The 21,744-nt window shown below is 39.0% G+C and overlaps 1 protein-coding gene across 2 annotated transcripts in view; it reads left to right on the top strand.

Moving 5' to 3' along the window:
• The window catches only part of LOC114437593 (TBC1 domain family member 10B), a 41,574-nt gene extending 20,469 nt beyond the window's left edge, over positions 1 to 21,105 (top strand). Inside the window, exons 11-15 of one of the 2 annotated variants that reach the window (XM_028408387.1) lie at positions 5,235 to 5,336; positions 6,342 to 6,532; positions 8,529 to 8,644; positions 11,354 to 11,629; positions 20,998 to 21,105. In XM_028408387.1, coding sequence (XP_028264188.1) covers positions 5,235 to 5,336; positions 6,342 to 6,532; positions 8,529 to 8,644; positions 11,354 to 11,629; positions 20,998 to 21,064 — 752 coding nt within the window. In that variant the 3' untranslated portion in view covers positions 21,065 to 21,105. The remainder of the gene's footprint in view (positions 1 to 5,234; positions 5,337 to 6,341; positions 6,533 to 8,528; positions 8,645 to 11,353; positions 11,630 to 20,997) is intronic. The other variant, XM_028408388.1, reaches the window with a different exon arrangement.
• Positions 21,106 to 21,744: the final 639 nt, after the last annotated feature.

Raw genomic sequence — 21,744 nt, forward strand, 5'->3', positions numbered from 1 at the left:
ACCTTTGTTCTGTGATCCAGTATCCACTTCCACTCACTTACATACACATTTTTTAGATAGAAGATAAACTTGTAGAAATTGTATAAAATCTAATTTTTCTCCCTGCTTCTCCTTTTTCCAGGTATAAATAGCGTGGAGTAGTGGTATTTGAGTCAAGTCAAATAACTGGTAAACTACTGTAGTCAGCTGAGACACCTCTGTATCTCGGGCAGTAGTATGATCTACCAATAGTGTGGTTACTTGACTCTATGTGGTGATCTGTTGTGTCAGCTCTGAATTCTGCTTATTTTATAAAGCAATAATAAGTGAGTTAATTTTTTTTCTTGACCACTATGAGGCAGGCGACAAACTCAAGTATAAAACCAGCCATAACATTACCTGTGTTCTGATACTTTTCTATCAGAACCTGCATTAATATGCATTTATGATCTAGTCACCCGCCCATTACAGTTTTAAGTCAATCAAGTTCTTCTGCTGCCCATTTTTCTTGCTTCTTACACAACTTTCAGCACAAGGACACCCTCTTTACCCACAAACTTCTTAACCAATAAACCCCAAAACATACTTTGCTGTCACTGGTTGTTATTCACCACTAGATGTCCTACTCAAACACTGTGTCACTGAAGTCTTGAGTAATTAACCTTTTTTGAAACGGGTGTCGACGCTTCAACAAAGCCTCCGTCAGCCATCACTAGGAAAGTGGTTCTCACCCAAGATTTGACGGTGCATTGCCCCATCCATCCTCCCTTTGTTGCGGTGCAGTTGTCCTGTCCCCTTGGCAGGAAAACACCCCAAAAGCATAATGTTTCCACCTCCATGTTTGACAGTGGGGAAGGTGTTCTTGGTGTCATAAACACGGCTAGTGAGTTGATGCCAAAGAGCGGAATTTTGGTCTCATCTGACCACCACACTTCAGCCAGTCATCCTCTGAATCATTCAGATGTTCAGTGGCAAACTTCTAACAGGCCTCTTTTATACAGGTAAGGAGCTGAGAGAGCTCCCAGTGTCAGCTCCTTACCTGTATAAAATACACCTGGGAGCAGAAATCCTGCTGATTGATAGGAGATCAAATACTTATTTCATTCATGAAAATGTGAATTCATTTATAACGTCTTTGAAATGCATTTTTCCGGATTGTTTTGTTATTGTTCTGTCTCTCACTGTTCCCCTATGTTTTCTCCTTTTAGCTTCATGTCTACCAATGAACTTTTTCTGTTTACATTTTTTCTTTGCTAAATCACCTGGTGCTTAAAACAGTTGATGCAAGCAGTCAGAGTATGCCTGATTAGGTGGTGGGCCATATGCAACTGAAAATGCTCTACATTATATGTCTACCAGAACTTGAGCAGTAATAGCACTATTATAATCACAAAACACCCTGAGCTGAATCAAACATATCTTGTTATTACTTTCTTTCTCTATAATATAGCACTTTTAGTGATTTATGCTGCAGCTAGCTTTCACTTCATTTAGCTGCATGATTAGCTCTTTCGATGGTAGATAAAATATAGCGAGAAGACCACAAGAATCACTAAGCTTTAACAGCCTTTAGTGCTCATTCATACTAGCATGGCTGTTGTTTATTAAGGTCATATGGGTTGCAAAACAAATTTAATTCCAGTCTATTCCTGTAATAAACACCATACAGGATTGTATCCTGCTGAGCTTGGGTTACACAAATACATAAATGTTGCACCCAGCCTATATGTTTGTACCCTTAGGTCATTGTGTTACACCTATTTTAAAGTGTGCTGTGGCTAGCATCTTTTTTCCTTCCTTCCCATAAAACCTTGTTTTCTGGATTGTCTCGTCCTTTCAGGTGAGATTAAATTTCCGTTCTATAAAAACTGTCCAACTGTTCGTGTGGGAGAGTGGAGATGGTTTCATTTTCAACTGTCACACGTGAGTTGCCAACAGATTTGTTGTGAAATCAACTCATGTCCAATTTTCTCTTGTACAATGAGCTACTAGGGGTACAGATAAAGTACAAGTTATTCTTCTTCTGTGTTTCTTCCCTCAAGACATTTTCTGTGTCCATTAACACCCCCCCCCCTTTTGCCCCCTTTTGTAAAAGATCAGCACTTCAAAGCTGCCATTGAGCAGTGTCAGTGAGCTCCCAGGCTACAGGATCTGCTGAGCCTATGCTTATATTAGAGCTTATTCAATCCCAGCTACAGGTGTGCTGCCCCGCAAACTCGCAGGGGACGGCAGATGCTTCAAACACACCAAAACGCAACCTTCAAAAGGCTGCGTGTCATCAGCATTAATTCCTGGACACTAAGGAATCAGCAGAGTACTCTGTCATCTGAAACTGACTTTGAGGGGGAGAGAGAGAGAGAGAGAGAGAGAGTGGGCAGTAAAACACACACTGTCATTCATACCTTCTCATTATATCCCTGAGTCATAGAGAAAGCCCGGAGCTGAGATCACCAACAGTGACGAGTGTGTGTTTGTGAGTTGTGATTTTGACCATATGTTTTCATTTAATAGCCCCAGGTTACCACATCACGGTGTTTGTGTTGAAATTTTTGCTTCTTTTTTGTATACATGCATCTTACAGCAGTCTAAGAGGCCAACAATTTCTCTGCAATTACAGGTTAGACTGTCTGACACAAACTCAACCAGCTCAACCAACGTGTACCAGCACGTGTATTTCTGGCACCTTTATAGAAATTGTTCCAAATCAGTTTGTCCAGCTTTATGCAAACATGTCATATTTACTGTTTCGAGGTTTTCCAATGTGAGAATTCTCTTCCATCTTGTGTTAAAAAATTATTAAATAGTTATCTTCAATATAAATTGTTGGTTGGACAACACAGCACATTTGGCACATTGAGGATTAGGAAACCGATTATCTTTGCTTTGAGCTAAAAGCTAACATCAGCACACTAATGTGCTCTGCCAATACTATCATGCTCATGATACTAGGGCTGTGTCAGAAAATGATCTCCCGTTTAAACATTAACTCCTGACATAAGAGACACTCAGTACTTTAGGCTTTTAGTAAACATCTAAAATTATTAGCAGAAAGTGTTTCCAAATGTCATGGACATTTAAGTCATTGTACATTTATAGGGTACTACAGTATGTTATAAAAGTAAATAAATGTATGCAATGTCTTCATTTTAACACCAACTAAGCTTCACCTATACAGTGTAAATTATAAAGGATTTAAACTCTAATCCACTCTGAAATAGCCCATGTAATGGCATATTGTTCAACGTTAGATCAACATCTATTCAGCCCTGTCATTATCATATGGGAATAGAGTGTGAGTTTGTGTGTGTGGGAGTATGTGGGTCTATTTTGTCACCTGTAATTTAAGCATTAGTCTTAAACCTTTGGCTTTACCTGTGTAAAGTGAGTGACTGAGGCGCTCTGCTGCTACACTTTTTCAATTGTCTGACAGCTGCTATGAGACTGTTGCTCTGGTAATAGTTTTGTGGTCAGCATTAGGACTGAGTTCTTATATTTTTAAACTATTTAGCTTAAGATATGAATTTTAAAGACTGTAGGGTTAAAAGATTTTTGGTTATTGGCCACCCACTTTTGTGGAGAATCTCTAGATACGCTCATAAGTGTTTCACTTCAGTGTGACAGAACCACCAGTGCTACAACAACTCACTGTTTGTTTGGAAATGGCTGTTAAAGGGCAGGTTGGTTATGTTACAGTGGTAGCAATTAAGGGTGAACAGGATCCAAGATTAAATCATTTGAAGGGATTTCTTTGATCCTTTGCCAACTTCCATTGAATTTATGATTTAAGTTAAAAGTTAAATCTGTTAATTACATTTTGTAATGGTAAAACATCTCAGAATAATAAGCAGTGTACGTAGTAAAGCAGTAGTCCATCATAAAGATGATAAAAGCCTAGATATGTTTGATTGAAATTTTCCATTCATGAATCACATTTTTGTCTAAAATCTGAGTAATGGGTACCATTCCCAAACCTTTCTTTCTGCTGGCCTTTCTTTCGCTATACACTTGGACTTTTTTTTAACTCTTATTTTTCTCCTGATAATTATTAAAGTTGTCCTGACTATGTGTCTACTCAACTCAATTTACGAAATCTCATTAGATCAGATTAGCACAGGCTGGGCTGGGACGTGAACTTTTCCCCTAACTCTCTGGAGAGGCAGCTTGAGTAAATAGGTCCAAATATCTTGTAATCTGAGCTCAAGTTAGCCCTGTGATTGACTGTGGACTTTTACAGTCTGTAACCCAGTGGTTCCCAAATACCATATTTTCTAAGGCTCCAGGTCACACTGTCCCCAATTTTTCAGAAAAATCAAACAGGGAAAATTAACTACGGTTAAAATAAATGTATTGTAAAATTGGATCTGATCCTGGTCAGTCATTTAGGCTGTGTGAGTCTGCTGGGTGGCAGCTCCAGAGAAATATCTGTGCAAGGTTAAGTTCCAGCAATAAACCTCAGACACACACTGTTATTATATATATATTTGGGCAGGGTCAACATAGACCTACAATACTTGACTTGTTTCCCAGCCTAATTTATTTCTAAGGCTGCATGAGCTAATGCCATATGCTCTCATTCAGATAGGGTTTGGGTGTCTAACAGGAGACATGCTGTGACACGTCAGTGTTTTGAAGTTGGCATGTGACTGTGGAAGGGAACCTCTCCGTAACTGATGTCTGACAGTGATTGAGATAGATCGGAGGGAGGTGAGGAAGGAGTGAGACATGAGGCAGAGGGGGGAGAGCCATGGGCTAAGGGAGGGGGTAGAGGGTGTGTCTGGGAAATGGAGCTCTTTTAACATCAAAGATAACCCGGCGCAGGACTCCGCAAAGACCTCACATTAGGCCCAGGAGAGACTACACTTTTTTATTGGCTCTTCCTGTTTGGCAGAAGCATTATCCTTGAAGCTTGTGTTACATCACTGATAAAGACTCTTACAAATTAGAAGTCTGCACAAACCCACAACCTGGCCAACATCTCACCCTCTCTGCCCTAGTGATTAAAAAAAATACATTTTACATTTGAATATGAAGGATTATCCCAAATCAGCAAGTCATAAGGAAAATAAAGACTACTCTGACAGCAGCAGAATTTTTATTAATAAAAATAGAATAGAAATTTAAAACTTACAACAACTAGTTGGGCTGGCAACTAACTAACTCAAATACATACTGGACCACTGAATACAAAAGGAATATAAACAACATTATTGTTTGATATCAAACTAAAACTGTATATTTCATGCATTTTCTTGCAGAGGGTGAAAAGCCAAAGGCTACAGCTTCCAACCAAGTTAGAACAAGAGAAGAGAAAGAAAATGTATCAGCACCACCTGAAGGAGGAAAGACCTCTGACAAAGGTGAGTATATGTCCTTACATTAGTGTATCTATAATCATGTTTCTTTTTTTCACATCCATCAGTACAACATTAATCTACTCTTTTCAGCAGGTCTCAACCTCTCATATCCATGTATCCTAACCCACCTGCTAACCAACATGTCTTTGGTACAGCATCCACTCTGCAGCTCCTATGCAAATAGGTGACAAGTACAAGCCTGCCTAATAGTGTCTATAAATCACAGTTCTGTTACAAGACAATCCTTGGTAATATTTTAGTCAAACTACTTGTCATTAGAAAATGTAAGAATTTAAGACCTTTAGTATTTTAACAACAACAACAAGCCAGTTCTGTTATTTTAGTAAATTACAGTACAGTACATAAAATGTATGGTTCTATATAATCAGTACTGCACCAAGATGGCTGATTATTTTGAGTTTTTGCAATGTTTGTCTGATGTCCCATACTGAGCGAAAATTATAGAAGATTATTTTTTTTCATACACAGGCATTGTGAAAAAATATCACTGGGTTTTAATCTCTGACTCTCCATAAACATGAGATACAGCTTCTGAGTCTGTGACTGTGATTGTATGCATCAGTGTGCTTGCAGACAAACATGGACAGTACATTGTATAAGTGAGTCTTTGTGTTCACAGCTTGCCTAAGCGGGCAGATTCTGCCCCCTGAGTAAATATGGTGAGCCACTGATAACATTCATTTGTGTATAACAAGGACACATTCACACACCAAAACACACAGTACACACACAAAGGCATTTCAGCAAGGGTACGTCTGTAATGGAATGATAACTTATTTTGTTACAGTGCTGCTTACAGTATCATCACAGTGTTGCCACCAGGATATTGTAGACAAGTGTTGCTCAGGCCCCAGACGTATGCTAAGTTGAATTGTAATACGTTGTGTAGTATTTGTATTGTCATAACACCTTTGTGACATTGCATTGCATTCCGTACAGGCCCCTAAACACAAACACAAATGCAATTTGTTGTTTTTTTTCTTGCAGACTCACTTCCAGGGGCTAAAAGTGTACTGACACGGGTGATACGTCTGGCACAGCGATACCTGTTTGACCCAATGGGCCGACAGCGAGTTGAAGAGAGCAGTTCACAAACACAAGTAAGGCCCAGACAACGCAGTCCTGCAGCTGGATGCGCATTAAGGAGTCGGACCTCTGCTTCATTAACACAAGCTCGGGTAAAACTAGGCTTTTTTTGCAAAATGATGAGCCTTTAGTAGGCTTTATGTAGCATTGTTTCCACTTTATTCCTTTTAGCTACAAATCTGTACAATCTATCATAAAATATTATATAAAATTGTTTCTTTTTTTGTATGAATGTTTTCCATACAAAAAAAGAACAGCAGCACAGTACAATAAGCAAGAGGATCATGACCAGGCACTTTAAATCATCAGACATTGGATAAGGGTTCTAAAAATATTTTTATTCATGATTTGCTGGTAGCTGATTGGCTTCTGGCTGCACCTGATATTAACTGTATTGGGTTTAAAGTGGCGTTGATCATCTCAAATTGGTAAAAAAGACATTACACAAAATGGTACAAATTGCCTCACCATTTAATGAATTCACCACTGTGACTGTCAGGGCAGTGTTTGGTGGCTGTTGGTGTGTGAGGGAATGATTGATCATTTTCCACTTAACCCCACACTTATGTGCATGCTGTACAAAAACAGGTGTGCACTATCTCACTGTCCTTGTACACAAGACCCATCTCCTCCTGCTGGTTGTTGTGATTGTCCTTGCAAAAAGATGCTCTTGATTTTGATTGGTAGTGAAGTATTGCATGCCCTGCAGTAAGGTATTCTTCCAATCTGTTTTGCATTGTGTGTCCTCTCTGGAAGATTGCTCTCTGTGTGCTGGCTGACAGCTGGAGACTTGGTACAGAGTTCACAGTGATCAGGAACCACTGAGAGCCAGCAGGCTGAAAGCCTCGAACAAAGGCTCAAGTGTCTGACAACCAAAGTTTCAACAGCTCCATTTAGACTTTAAATCCTGCTAAAACCAGACTGGGCAGCAAGGCTCACTAAGTTGGCATCTGATGTTAATCACTTTTGACATAACAGGGCTTATCTCTATTCTTACTGAGCTGAGTTTTCATAATATTTGGTAACAAGGGTTTTCTGAACATTTAACCTCATGTGATTGTTTCCCTACACAGTAGCAGCTACAGTACTTAAAGATCCTTGATCTGATTTAAAGTGCTTTTTTAAATTTAATGCTCAAATAATTCTATGGAAGAGAATTCACACGCTTTGACACCAAAGCTTCACGACACAGAGGCTTTACAACATAACCTTTGTGTTCAACTGCCTGGAAATCACTATCAAATGTTTTGGGGATGCAACAAGGAAATAAATATATATGTGGACTGGCAGATGATGATGATAAAAATGCCCTTGGATTTAGTTCATTCTTGAGGACTTGATTGAAACTTCGGCTAGATACAGTCTCGGGTTCAGTTTTGACACCATTATCACTGCGTATGGTAAATGAAAAAATTCATATTAATTTAAATGTTAATATTCCTTGCTTTGATCATGTGGGAATGTGTTCTTTGGATAAATTTCCCTGTGACCCAGAATCTCTGTTTTCCTTAAAATGAAAAGAAATAGTTATAAGGAATAGTTTTCTCTGTGCCATCTATTACTTCACAGTGACAAGAAGCCACAGCATCTGTCATGTGGACAATGTGATTGGAACATGACCCAAGGGAATTTTACTTGGGATAGGATAGGAATACAATTTTTACCACCTGTCACAGCAACCTAGAGCAAGCAATGTGTGACAGCCATCTTGTTTTGAGTAAAAATATTTCCTCCTTTTGCCCTCATCCTGTCATTGCGCCATCCGTTTATCCTTTTCCAACTCTTCGCTTTGACTGCTTTCCCCTGTCAGTTTATGTGTGAAGGGAATCTTTGTTTTCTACACAAACTGAAATAAGTTTCTTTCAAAAGAAATTGATGGAGTTAGAATTAAGCCTCTTAGGTGCAGTTCTAAAACACACACACACACAAAGTGATGAAAACACATTCTGGTTAAACACAGTCTGATAGGAAAGGCATGTGGGGTTAAAGAGAGAATGGAACACATCTTCACTGTGATGGAGAACCTGATCATCTGGTTTCTGCTTTTACTCCAGGTTCCTCACTTTCCCCTTGTTTTTTTTTTGTTAGGCCAAAGCAAGAAGGCAGAGCCAGCAGAGAGGTGGGGTGGTGCAGGGGAGTTGTGGTGATGTCACCACTGCCCCTGTCACTGTAAGAGATGCAGCTGGTTGTGAGAAAACTGAAAGGTGAGGACAAAGTTCAAGTAATACATGACATACATGCACTCAGTCATGTCAACACTTTCCTTAAGAAGCATTTTTATTTATATTTGACTGTTTGAATAGTGCTCACAAAGACAGCCCTCTCGGCGCAACTTCTACCACATTCCTGCTAAGAGTCCATTTACTACAGTTATGTACATATTGCTTACAGAAAAACAGCATGGACTCAAGACTAATCCAGGCAAAATATAGTGAGCCCCCACTAGACCTATCTGAAAAACAAACTCAGATTTATGTAACAACTTATTCTCTGTTATGCTCACTTAAATAGCAAGGTCTTTGATTACCAGAATGTCTTAAAATTGCCCTTGTAGCACTGACAATAAGTCACCCTTTGTATGTGCATAAAATAACAAATGGAATCTGAGGTTGTTATTTGGACGCGAGGGTTTTTGTCAGTCAAAGGCTGCTGACGGAAACACTTTGGATTTTATTAGGCTTATTCAATAAACTTTCTTTTGTTCTTTGGGTGACTTTGCTGCTAGCATATAAGATGTTTTTCCATGTGTAAAGGTGTAAATGCAGAGTCTGCACATGTAAGTATGCCATACACATTTGAACAGGCTGGTGAATGTTTTAGCTGAAAATGTTGGTGCTTCCTGTGTATATTGGTGTGGAAGAGTTTGTTGATTGTTTCCCTGATCCCTAAATACAATACTGTCACCAGACTCGCCTCACATGGACATGCGGAAATGCACTCCTGCCTGTATAAGAACCGTTTTTAATGAACTCAGTTCAGTAATTTGCAGAAAGAAACTTTGACTCTTCCTTGTCTTTAGGTATTTTTTCTTTGTAATAAAACCAGCTGCTTTTCCAGCAACATTTAGAATTTTACAATAGTCTTCTAATCCTCTCATTGTAATGTTGTTTTTTCCTCTGACTGGCACACTGCTCCTAACAAAAGACTGCCACTCTCGTGTTAGTGCTGGTTTGTGTGTGTGTGTGTGTGTGTGTGTGTGTGTGTGTGTGTGTGTGTGTGTGTGTGTGTGTGTGTGTGTGTGTGTGTGTGTGTGTGTGTGTGTGTGTGTGTGTGTGTGTGTGTGTGTGTGTGTGTGTGTGTCTCTTCCATGCATGCACATGTTTGTGCACATGTTTCAAGCATACTTGTCATTCCTCACAGCTTTGGTCTTTGTGTCAAGTGGTTTAGGTAGTTTTACCCAGGCTGTGGGTCACCAGGGGTCATCTGGGGTCACTTGAAGGGATTATTGTAATTGGGTGGCGAATTACTGATACAGGATGGAATTGCACAAACTCCTTGAAAACTCCTTAACAAGTTTAAAGCTAAACAAAACAGCCATCAGAACATGTTAAAATTAAAAAGATAGAGGAAAGCTATGACATCCTTGATTATTTTTTTAAAAGTTCCATGTCTAAAAGGCTTTTTGGTCACAGCAGCTCCTTCACTCTGTCAGTGTAAAATGGAAATGTTCAGAAACAAACATGGTGAGGAAAACAAAATCCCCTGCAGTTCACACTCACTGCAGGATTTTGCATAATTTAAACCTTTGTCCTTTTTTTTATTTTAAATTTCATTGTAGGTTCATGTGAAGCAGCCTGTTTTAATATTGTTTGTCCAGGACAGCGTAGATGTTTTTCTAGTGAATAATATTTTTTGTATTTTGTGTATGTATCATATCATGTGATGGAGAAGTGCTGGAAAGCAAAAAAACATCAAAGAAAACATGTTGAGGACTGAGATTATATCACAGTAGGTAAAGGGCTTTTAGGAGTGGGGTCAAAGTTCAGGGATTGGCAGCCTCAGTCACTACAAAAGGTCACACTACTTGAATACCACGGTCACTTCGCATTATACTGTGACCATGTGACATATCTGTCGCTATACAGTACTGTCCATGCATCTTTGCTTTCTCTATGTCTTTGTGTCTGAGGAATCCTTTCAGAACTGTGGTCAGACATGTTGAATTTGTTAAGAAACTGGTAGACAAAACATGAAGTGAGGTACAGTAGGAGAGCGTTCAAACAGTAGTAGGTATGCTTCAGGTTCCTTTGTGGCATTTGCCTCTCAGAATTTCCCCTGCTCTCCTGCCTGCCTCAGCAGGTTTATATGCACTCTATACACTGATGGTTTGGCAGATGATCCTTTTTATCATCAGGTCAGGACCCTAAATATGTCCTGGGAGGTTCTTTATGGCAAATGCTGTAGAGGAATTATCATCATTTCAATGTAAATGTTGATATTTGATATTTTGAAATATATCCAGTTGCAAACTTTGCAGGAAGTGCATGATACTCTCCACATCTTAGAGATTAGATTCTGGACCTTTGAAATATCTTGTGTGCAGCAGACAACCATTTAGATGTGTGACGCAGGAGAATGTTTGATCAATTAAATGAGTAATGTTTTTGTTGAGTAGTTTTGATACGTGATAAGATTTTGTAATTTAGACTTGTCAACTGTTATGGGTTTCAGGTGCACAGTTAATGCCGCACTGTACATGTTTCGCTGTGCATCACCATCGCCTTCCCATAAAAGGATAATTTTCATTACATCAGTCCTAACTAGGAGTTAAGGGGGGAAAAAGACATTTTTCACTTCTTGTCTTGCAGTTTTATATTTATTAGAATCTATGATTTAGTTTTGTATTTAGTTAATAAACAGCAATGTTAATTATGTAAATGAAACCTACTATGCCTATTTATATATTTTCCCAGATCAGAACAAAGTTTAAAGAGGTCGGGTACAGGACATGTGGCCCATCGTTGTAGCAACCACAGCATCATCCAGAAAGTCAAATTCAAGTCTCTACGCCTTGTGCGAAATAACAAGAACCCACTGAACCAGATGCCTGCCTCCTCATCTGTTCTCCCTCAATCCCGCCATTCCTCTACTGCTCCTCAACTGTCCTCCAAGCCCCCTTCAAGTCCTCAGTCCTCCAGTCGTGGTGCCAGTGGGGAGCCGCATGACACACCTCAGACAGCTCTCATCGAGTAAGATGCATAAATACATTTTTAACATTACATCACACCAAGAATTATTTATGAAAGATATAAGGTATATAACTCTCACAGATTTTGGGAACATGAGTACTTTGATAAAGGGTTGACTGATATTTAATTTTAGTTTAATATATATATATATATATATATATATATATATGCTGTATATATAGTGCTGTCAGATGTATCGCAGCCCACATCTTAGTCTCTGTAACCTGACCCCAGCTGTGTTTTTTACAAACTTTACACAGTCTGACAGCTAAAGCAGGCTTGGAACGACTTGTGTTGTTGTCATCTTGATAAATGGAGGAAGCAGAATTGGGAAATCTCAGCACTAATTGCTGACTTTGGGCAATGAGTTTCTGATAGTTTCTGGCAGAATAAAAAGCATTTACATATTTCTTTAATTTTTTTTTTACTTTTTTAGTCTTTGTAGTCTTTCAATTAAGAAAAGACTTTGTAAAGGTAAAAAAATAGAAAAATAGGTAATTGCTTTGTTTTGTCAATGTAGGCAGTGTCATGAGAATAGTACCGTTAATAAAAGAGCTCAAACTTAACAAATAAACCTATACTGACAGATCACAGCTACAGAGGAAAGCTGTGGTTAAAATCATTGTATGTGCGGTAAATGTTGCAACCACATCATACAGCATATCGCCTTTCACACTACCAAATGAGCAACTTATCCTGCCTTGGTTTGAAGATCTGTCACATTGTGTGCCTGGCTGACAGACTGTAGATAGTTTTTTTTTATTATTATTGTTTGATGTACTCCTTTGCTGTTTAGATGGAGCAGCTCTTTGGTTAGTGGTGCTAGCACTGGGGTCTGTAGCGATTAGCTTTGTTCAAATGGGTTGTTTTTCCAGGGTGTTATTGTTTTGATGTGGATAAACAATATGTAGATTAATACTAATGGATTTATTAGCCTGTTTGTGACACTATAAAGTTGGACTGCAACTGTCTGCTCTAGCTGGCAAGTTAATGAAAGACAAAAGTAACAAGTAATGTGCACAGTGATTGTAGCAGGTGTTATTTGGATAAAAGCAATGTGGGGAAATCACATTGTACTCTCTCACCAGCCAAAAACATTCTCTTATTCATTTACTTAGTAGAAGTACAACTTAAGATTTAGAGTTACAAGAGTTTAATCATTTACCTCTGATATTTGTTGTTTAGTACCCACGTACTTAAGAGAATCACAGTCTCCACACATTATCATGGCTATTGGTGTATGTCACTCCTTTGCTGTAAACAGTTGGAAATGGATCACACTGATGTGTTTACAGTCTTTCTAATGGGTTTATGAGATGAGAACGTTGTGTCGTGAGTGACAGACTCATGGAAAGAGAGAACCCCTCCTGTTGTGTTGTTTTACAGCAGGGCAGGGTGGGGACTCCACAGCACTAAAATAGCACAATAGTTTCCTGTTAAGTTGCGCACCTTGTCTACATTATGTCCCTCCCAATAATCTCACAGGAGTTAGAGGCATTGTGACAATTGGCAAAGAAACTTTTCATACAGGCTATGTATTCCTGTAGGAAAATTTACATTAATAGATGGTTTTGTGTCAATTAGAGTACTCTGTGTGGGTGTGTGTGTGGAAACTAGGAAACGCACCTGGCATGTTCAGGAAGATGAGCTAAGCTGTCCCATCTTTACTACGTCAGTGTTAAACATTATCTCCCTGCTGATGGCCCTGGGTCTCCTAGGCTGAGTCCTAGTCCAGAATCACTTTTTTAAAGAGTTTTTTTTATGAGAAATAATGCGAAAGTAAGGGAGACAGAAAGAGACCTGTTGTGCAGTAACTGGGCTGGGCTGAACCAGTGACTTGTCCTATTACTTTATCACAAAACCATCATAAAATGTGTGATTTTCCATTAGAATAATCACAATCTGATCATCACCTCTATTTCAGTCAGTAACACAAGATGTGGAAGTTAGCTAATCCTGTCTTTACTAGTTGTGTCACTGTGATGTTCCTGCTGTTTGCAGAGAGTTTGGCAATATAACCCAAGTCACATTTCACTGCAACTAACACTACAATATTGGACAGTTTGGTTTTATTAGTCTCCGTAATCTTTCTTTCTGCCATATGATCCTACAGTATGTGTAATACGAACATGTGCATTGTGATAAACAGACCAGCAGGCAGGACATTGTGTTTTTATTTTTACAACTGACAGCTAATAATGACTGACGCAGTGCCAAGTACTGTAACTAGTTCAACCAGTTGATGGAGAAAAACACACTCACGCCCTTGAATACACCAGGAGCACATATTTACAGTCTGTACAAAGTGTGCTGCTCTGTATGTATATATGTGTATATATATATATATGTTTCATTTCAAGTTGCATAATTTATGCTTGCTACATAAACAGACACAGTGTCACAGACACACACACATTGTTTCACCTCGGCATCTTTTCCTGGTAACTGGCTGTGTGTAGTTTTTTAATTAAATCCAACTATGACTAGGCTCCTTGTCACAGTAGGTTAAAGGATTTATTTTTAATCTTATTCCTATTACAATACAATAAGACCGATAACTTGTGTGAGATAATGGCTTGTAAAGAAGACTTTGCTCATTATATTGTTAAACAGGGCAGCTTTACATTGAGACCAGGATAATATCGCCTGTAAACCTTTGGTATGTTCATGTGTCTGACTTGGTAATAATGCACATTAAAGAGGACATCAATTAAACTAGTTTTACCCACATTAGCAGCAGAACATATGTGTCTCTGCAGCCTGGCAGAAGTGCACAAGCTGAAAAAAAAGTGATTTGTGCATACTGCATGAGCGTGTGATTGTGCGTGCTGAAGCTTGTCATCCGATCCTCTGCTGTTGTTGGTTGTATGTCCAACAGTGTGGGAGCCAGTATCCTGTCCTGTACTCACTTCTCTTCTCCTACCCCTGGGGAAATATGTTCGTGTACATGTTTTCCATTCAAATGCACATGTGCACTAGAGTTGTGCATCCATCATATAATAAAAAAATCTGCATTCATATGCATTAAATAGCCATGCATGGATGTAGTGAATACACATACACACCTCCTCTGCTATTGTTAAGATGCAGGTGTAGTGATGTTATGTAACAGGGTAGTGAGGATACAGTATGGATGACTGATCAAACACACACACTCTCACGGCTTATCCTATTTAAAGAAACAAAGGGACAGTGGTAGCAGTACTGCAGTGTTTGGTGCTTAGATCAGCCAGGAGACGACTTCATTCCCCTGACTACTACAAACAAACCAAGCAAGGCTATAATCTCTGTATAATGTTTTAGACAAAGAAAGCAGAAAACAGAACAGAATGTAACATGCAACAGAAAACAAAACATGCAGTAAATTTACTAGAATTCAAGTTGCCTTCTGCTTTATATTTTGGGAAACATGGCTAATGACATCAAAGTGCGTCTATATGCATGTCCTGTGTGTGTTTATTTGCATACTAAGAGACAAGACGGTGCAAACAGACACCATCATTCAGCTTAAAACTCAAAGAGTAAGCACTGTGCCAGGTGAACATAGACCTAACTGCTCCATGTCTGAAATGATTGGTGTTGTATGTGGTAAAGGAGAAGACTCGCTTGTGTAACACTGAAGAGGAGTGTGCAGCGGATGTGTACATGTGTGTGGGTGTGGCACAGTTGACACCCCTACAGTCCTCTGTTACACTCTTACATATTGTTCTGTAATACTCCCTTTAAAAGTATCCTTAAAACAGGTTTTGTGTAAAGTAACACAAACTACTTGTACTGTCTACAAGTTGCACATAGGCGTTTTTCACAAAAAGATGAGTCAGCTGTAATCCTGTCATGATCGATGGATAATGACTGTGTGAATATTTCTTACACTGTTATATGTGCTTTATTGTGCTATATTTAGCATTAAGTGTTTTGTGTTCGCTTGTTCCCTTGACACATAACACCACTCTAGTCTTAATCATTCATGACATTACTCCAGATTTCCCAGCGATCCCCAGCTGTTGTTTCACCTATGTGAATGAAAACATTCTTAAGGTGACACATGGGTTCAAAATAAAAAGAGTCACAATGGTCTCCCACACTGTGCTGTGCTTGATCGAAGACGTACACATGCCCTCTTAAAAAGTCTGCCAGGTTTCTGTTAAAATTTAACTCTGATTGTACCAAATACTTGTACCTACACAGAGATTTAGGGGTTAATTTTTACACTCGGAAGGGGTCAGCCTCAAGGCAGCCGCACAGCACAGTGTAAGTGAATGGCAGCTTTGGCCCACGCCTTGCTGTTTATCTAGAAAGGTGAACAAAAGCTAACGCGTACAAATGTAAAAGTGAATGAGCCGTGGATGGACCACACCTCACTGTTTTTGCAAGGGCTGAATGGAAAAGGCCCCCTCCCAACGCCTGCAGTGAAGGGATGTAATAAATTGAATAGACTGAGCAAAAATTGCTCAGTGAGGTTTGCACATTGTTTCTCTTCCAGTGTAACAAAAGAAACTGTCAATCCAAATCAAATAATGGAAAAAGCAAGTGTTGAGATTTCTCCAAGAATATGTCAGAGGTTGTGGCTTATCTGCAATCATAATTGAAAGGCTTTGCTTTGAATGTTAAGTTACTGTAATGAATGGAAAAGGTCAAAGTTAATGATTCATGCTAAGACCTTCAAGGTGAAAAGTATAAAAGTAAATAGAGCTAGGATAAAAGTACAATGGATGCTCTGAGCCCTTTGGAATTCTCAGGAAATGAGGATGCATCCATTCAGGATTGTTAGGCTCATATTTCTCACTACCATACTTGTAGTTACAGTAAGCAATGCAAAAACATTGAAGGGTACCCCACAATTTAATGCTATAATTATGCTGATCAGTATATGATCGAATGAAAGTGGGTGCTGTATGTGTGGCAATGTTTGGGAAAAATAGCTTTGTATGATTTTTTTGTTTTTATTAAACAAAGGTGCAAACAATTGTGTTTAGGGAACACTGGAATTACTTTCAGATATCTATTCAATCTGTGCCCACCCTGACCTGCATTCTTCTTCTTTTAAATAAACTGTCATGCTAGAGTTGTTTAGTAACTTCCCAGCACTTCCTGTAACCCTTATGCTGGATTGTATCTGATATGTGCTGTCTTACTGCGAACACCTGCTGAGGACAGGATGAGGGACATGGTGCTGTAAAAGGTTGGTGGTGAATGTCTTTTGTTTTGGCTTGTCACTGAGTTGTCAAATGGACATACAGTAAGTCAGTTAAAGAAGATGGCAGGCTTGGTAGGAAAGCTTTGATAAAACATTAAAAGGATACAGCCTCAGTGCGTTTTTCTGAAAGCAGAGGTTGATAAGTACTTAAACCTTTAGGACACCTGTCCTTCTGTCCATCACACCCTCTTAAATCTTTTTGCTAATTTGGTCTTATTTGTGAGTAAAATCACCATGCAATTTTTATGGGGAAGTAACCATGGCGCTCCAGACTTCAAGCCAACATGTTTAGATGTCTAAAAAGCAGCCTTGCAGTGATGGTGCTTTACTGCATTTACATCTGGGTTCCCTGAGGTAAATTGGCCACTGGTATCAGGTGTCACTGATCCATCTGTCTGTGCTAAGAAGTCAGAAAGAGCGGAGTATCTGACCTCAGATGGTGAGTCCTGCTGAGTCACAGCCGAGAAAATAGTTGTACTGGTGCAGCACAGTGCAGCTGCCTGTGTGTCTCTCTCCAGTTTCCTTCATCTTCTTACAGTGTAATTGAATTTAAATTATGCATGGCGTATGTCTGCTGTAGCAGAGTGGTAATAATCTCTCTCTTTGAGGTTTGTGTGTATGTGCTGCCTCCATACACACTTTGTGTGTGTAGTGTTTGCATTTTTATTGTGACCATGTAGTTTCATATACCCTGATTGTGTGTGTAGTTCTTACACAGCCTCCTAGAAACAGCAGCAACCTGAGCTTCGTTCACCTGACTGGTGTTACCTAGCTAACACTTTCCCATTACTGTACCACACAATAGACTTTACATTGGTTGTGTGTGTATTTGAGCTTCACCTGACTGTCACATCTTCGTCTACATTATTCTCACCCCACTGTTGTCCCAACTTGACACCCAGTCTAAATGTTTTAGAAGTTCTATTGTAGCTTCTTATGAATAAAAACTCAGCAGTTGTCACACAGAAGCGTAAACTCCTGCGGTGGCAAATTTGGGGCCATTCAGGTCATAACATGTCATAAGACCTCACAGTGCTGTATTCTTGTAAAAGATGGACATGGATGATATCAACCTTATTGTTTTCTCAGGTTAAGGGGATGTTTTAAAAAGATTTATAGCCGATAGGAGCACTGGCTTCAACCTCAGTTAATGTAAAGTGAACCGTATCTCAGTTTGTGTTATCGAATGTTGCTATAGCCTAGAAACTAATCAGCAAAGAACATCTTTACATAATTCTGCAGTTTCTACTCTCCTTCTTGCAAGTTAATTAATTAAGAAAATGAATATGTTAGTGCATTAACCTGAGGTCAGGACACAACACAAAATGCTTAAAAAAAATCCTTACCAAATTGTTCCTCTGCGAACACTTGCTGTGTGAATTCAAGCACTCGTGTGAACTGAACCATACATGTGACAATGTCAGGTTACAGCCAGTTTTGTTTTTCAGCTAAGTGCCCTTTTCATGAAATAGCAGAGGGGTAACTTGAGTGTGATGGCAGGAATGAAGGTAGATGGTTGTAAGGAGGAATGAATATTGCTTTCACAAGTGTAAATTTCCACCTTAAAAATGAGCTACTCCTACATAACATTAAAACACAAGCGCGCGCGCGCACACACACACACACACACACACACACACACACACACACACACACACACACACACACACACACACACACACACACACTCTAAACAGGTCATTACCCATTCAGGTCCAGATCCAGTGGATCTGGGTGGGTATTTTTCTTGTTTCCTTTCTTGTTTAGTAGTGATTTGGGTGGGTGGCAGGGGGTGTATTATTCTCCAACTGGTCATTTGTGTGTTTTGTCTGAGCCATATGTTTTTATTTTTTTGTTCCATTCTGCTTACTTGGTGGATATCTGTTATGTTGGCTGTCGTTGCTTTTCAAGTGATTATTCAAGTTCATTTAAAGGCTATGCAATGAATGATGTGGGGCCCACCTCACTGGTTGCTGCATGGAGTTCTGCTACTTAGTGAAACATTTAAATGGTAATAAAGGCCGGCTTGTCAATACACTTGTATAGTCTGGGACCAGTGTCAAGGAGCACTATTACCATATTGTCAATTATCCCATTGAATATCTGGTATTGTAGGAAGGCCAGACTGAGGGCTGGTCACAGTGAATAGCTGTTTAGCATCAGGCTCGCAGTCTGTCTCCAATCACATGCAGCTAAATCCACCGTAGCTAACCTGCTCATGCTAATCAGTTCTCACATACTGACTGAAACACACAATCAGGGCAAACAACACTGACTCAATCAAACACACAGTCGAGAAAAAGCATATATTTTCACACTGGTATATCTCTTTCAGCCATAAGTCCCCCATCACACATCTTCACACCACACACAGACGTTTTAATCCTGAGGTGTAGTTTATGGCATGTAGAGACAAGGCAGCCTGTATGTGGTTGACAGATCAGCCCAAAAGAGCTCTGACAATAAAGTGTCACTAAGTCTAAAAGCAGGCATAAATAAGAATCAGAGAATCAGAAATTACTTTATTTATCCCCGAGGGGAAATTCTTTCTCTTGTTCACTGCATGTTTCAATAATAGAGAAACATTTGTCTAGAAATAGGAATTATGGGGCTATGATGTGTTGGAAAGACAAACAGATGCAAGGTAGTAAGATGGGATAAAAAGGTGGCATTTCATCAGTTTTCAGAGTGTTTGTACAATATATGATTTCACATTGCCGTGTTCCTGCTGATGAAATCTGTTACACAAATCTTTATGGTTTATAAACTTTTTTCAGTTTGCTTTGGCAGTTGAGGAATATGTCATTTGAGCCTCTGAGAATCAGTAAATCTTTCAGTTAAGTTTCAGAAGAGCTGTGGTGCATTTTGGATGGGAATCATGTCTGAAACATGGAGGACACAGGAACTAATAACTAAATGAGAAATATATGTAAGGGCTACAAATGCCCAGATTGCTATGCATTGTCCTACTTATTACATCTACATATCAAAGAAAATCATTAGATTTTGACAAAAATGTTGATTAAAAATGACATCAATGCTTCTCTGACCAGTGCGCTGCTTGCTCAGTCAGTCTGTCAGGCTGTCTTGTTAGGTTTGCAGTTGTGGCACACTTTTTTCCATTTTTAGATAATGGATTGAACAGTGCTCCTTGAGATGTTCAAAGTTTGCTTTAAACTTCTCCACAACTTTAACAGACCACCGTGGCCTTCACAGAACAGCTGTATAGAGACTAATTTACACACATGTGGACTCTATTTATTCATTAGCTGACTTGTGAATTGATTGCAGTGGATTTTATTTAGGACTATCGGAGTACAGGAGCCTGAATACAAATACACACCATATTTCAGATTAGTATTTGCCTAAAATTTTGAAAACCACTAATCCTTTTTGGTCTGCTTTACAATTATGTGCTACTTTGTGTTGGTCTATTACATAAAATCTCAATAAAATAAATTTAAGTTTGTGGTTGTAAGGTGACAAAATGTCAAAAGGTTCAAGGGCTAATAATAATTTTGCAAGGCATTGTAGTTATTGTCGGACACAGAAGTCACAAAAAAATGTAAAATATTATTTTCCAAGCTTAGAAAAGTCATGAATCAAGAAATTGTATACTTTAACTATATACTTGAACTATTTATAGTTGAAAAATTATTGTTCATTAAATCCATGCAATATTCCAATGTACAAGTCCATATTGCTGTAGCTGCCTACTGTACTTTACAATACTTTATAATCATCTAAAGTTTACCAGGGTGCAAATGGTCATGGAACTTGTACTCTGGGTCCTGGTTTTACTTTCCTTGGCCCACTTTGCCTGCAGTGTTAATAAATAAAACACATTAATATGCAAATAAGTCACTAAAGTAAAACAAACTGCTACAGAGGGGTGTAGCAGTCAGATCTCAGCGCTGTCATGTGTTTTATTTATGACTGTTTATAGTCTCCTGGCATCTTGTCTGCATGCTTGGGTATCAGGGAGACATTCATGTAAAAAGGAGGCTATCAGTTCTAAAGGTGCTGGATTCTGTTTATAGTCTGGATCTGATTGTTGGCTGTATTTAGGCTTAGTACACATGGCTGTAATGAAGCACAATGTAGGTGAAAGGAGTAATTCCGTTTTATGTGGTGTATTTATTTGCACTCTTTTTTTATCTTCTTCCTGCAGGGAGCTGTCATCCAGGCATCAGACCTGCGTCCCACTCAGGAACGTCAAAGAGTCACAGCTCATCTGACACCGAAGAAGGAACATGAACGTCATGGAACAAGTGAAGAATAAAATGCACTAATTTTTTACACTAAATATAGAAGCACAGAATGTAGTTTTGGTCTGATACTTAGACATGAGGTCACCTGAGGTGAACCTCGTTTCATAGCGTTTGTAAGTCAGATGTTGAAAGTATTATGTGTGTGTTCATGCTTGCATGTGCATACACATCATTTCATTTTTCATAAATGTTTAACAATGGCACTTTTTTGTTTTCTTAGATAGTAGACACTAATAAAATATTGATATTGTTTTTACTTGTGTGATGTTGTTGGTCTCTAAAGCTGCAGAGCTGCTGCATGTGTTTCCGTTGCATTTGTGCCAATGTCCCTGTGTGTATGCTTTTGGTTTTTTAAACCCATCTATCAAAACCACATTCATTACTTTGTAATTATTTTAAACCATGGCTGGAGCATCAGGGACAGCTGGAGAGTTCTCGAAGTTTGTGTTGATAAGATTTTAAATGGGTTCAGATGAGGCAGTATTTTGCAAGCATACAAATACTGTCCTTCAGAGGTACAGCTGGAAGTGGCATGATATTGTTTTATTTGCCTTTTTAGATTACCTGATGGTTTAAAGGAATGTACATGTATGTATGAAGTGTTTGACATTCAGCTCAGAAGAGTGATGGATCATTTTAGAACCCAG

This window comes from Parambassis ranga, chromosome 6, assembly GCF_900634625.1.
Source record: "Parambassis ranga chromosome 6, fParRan2.1, whole genome shotgun sequence".
NCBI lineage: Eukaryota > Metazoa > Chordata > Actinopteri > Ambassidae > Parambassis > Parambassis ranga.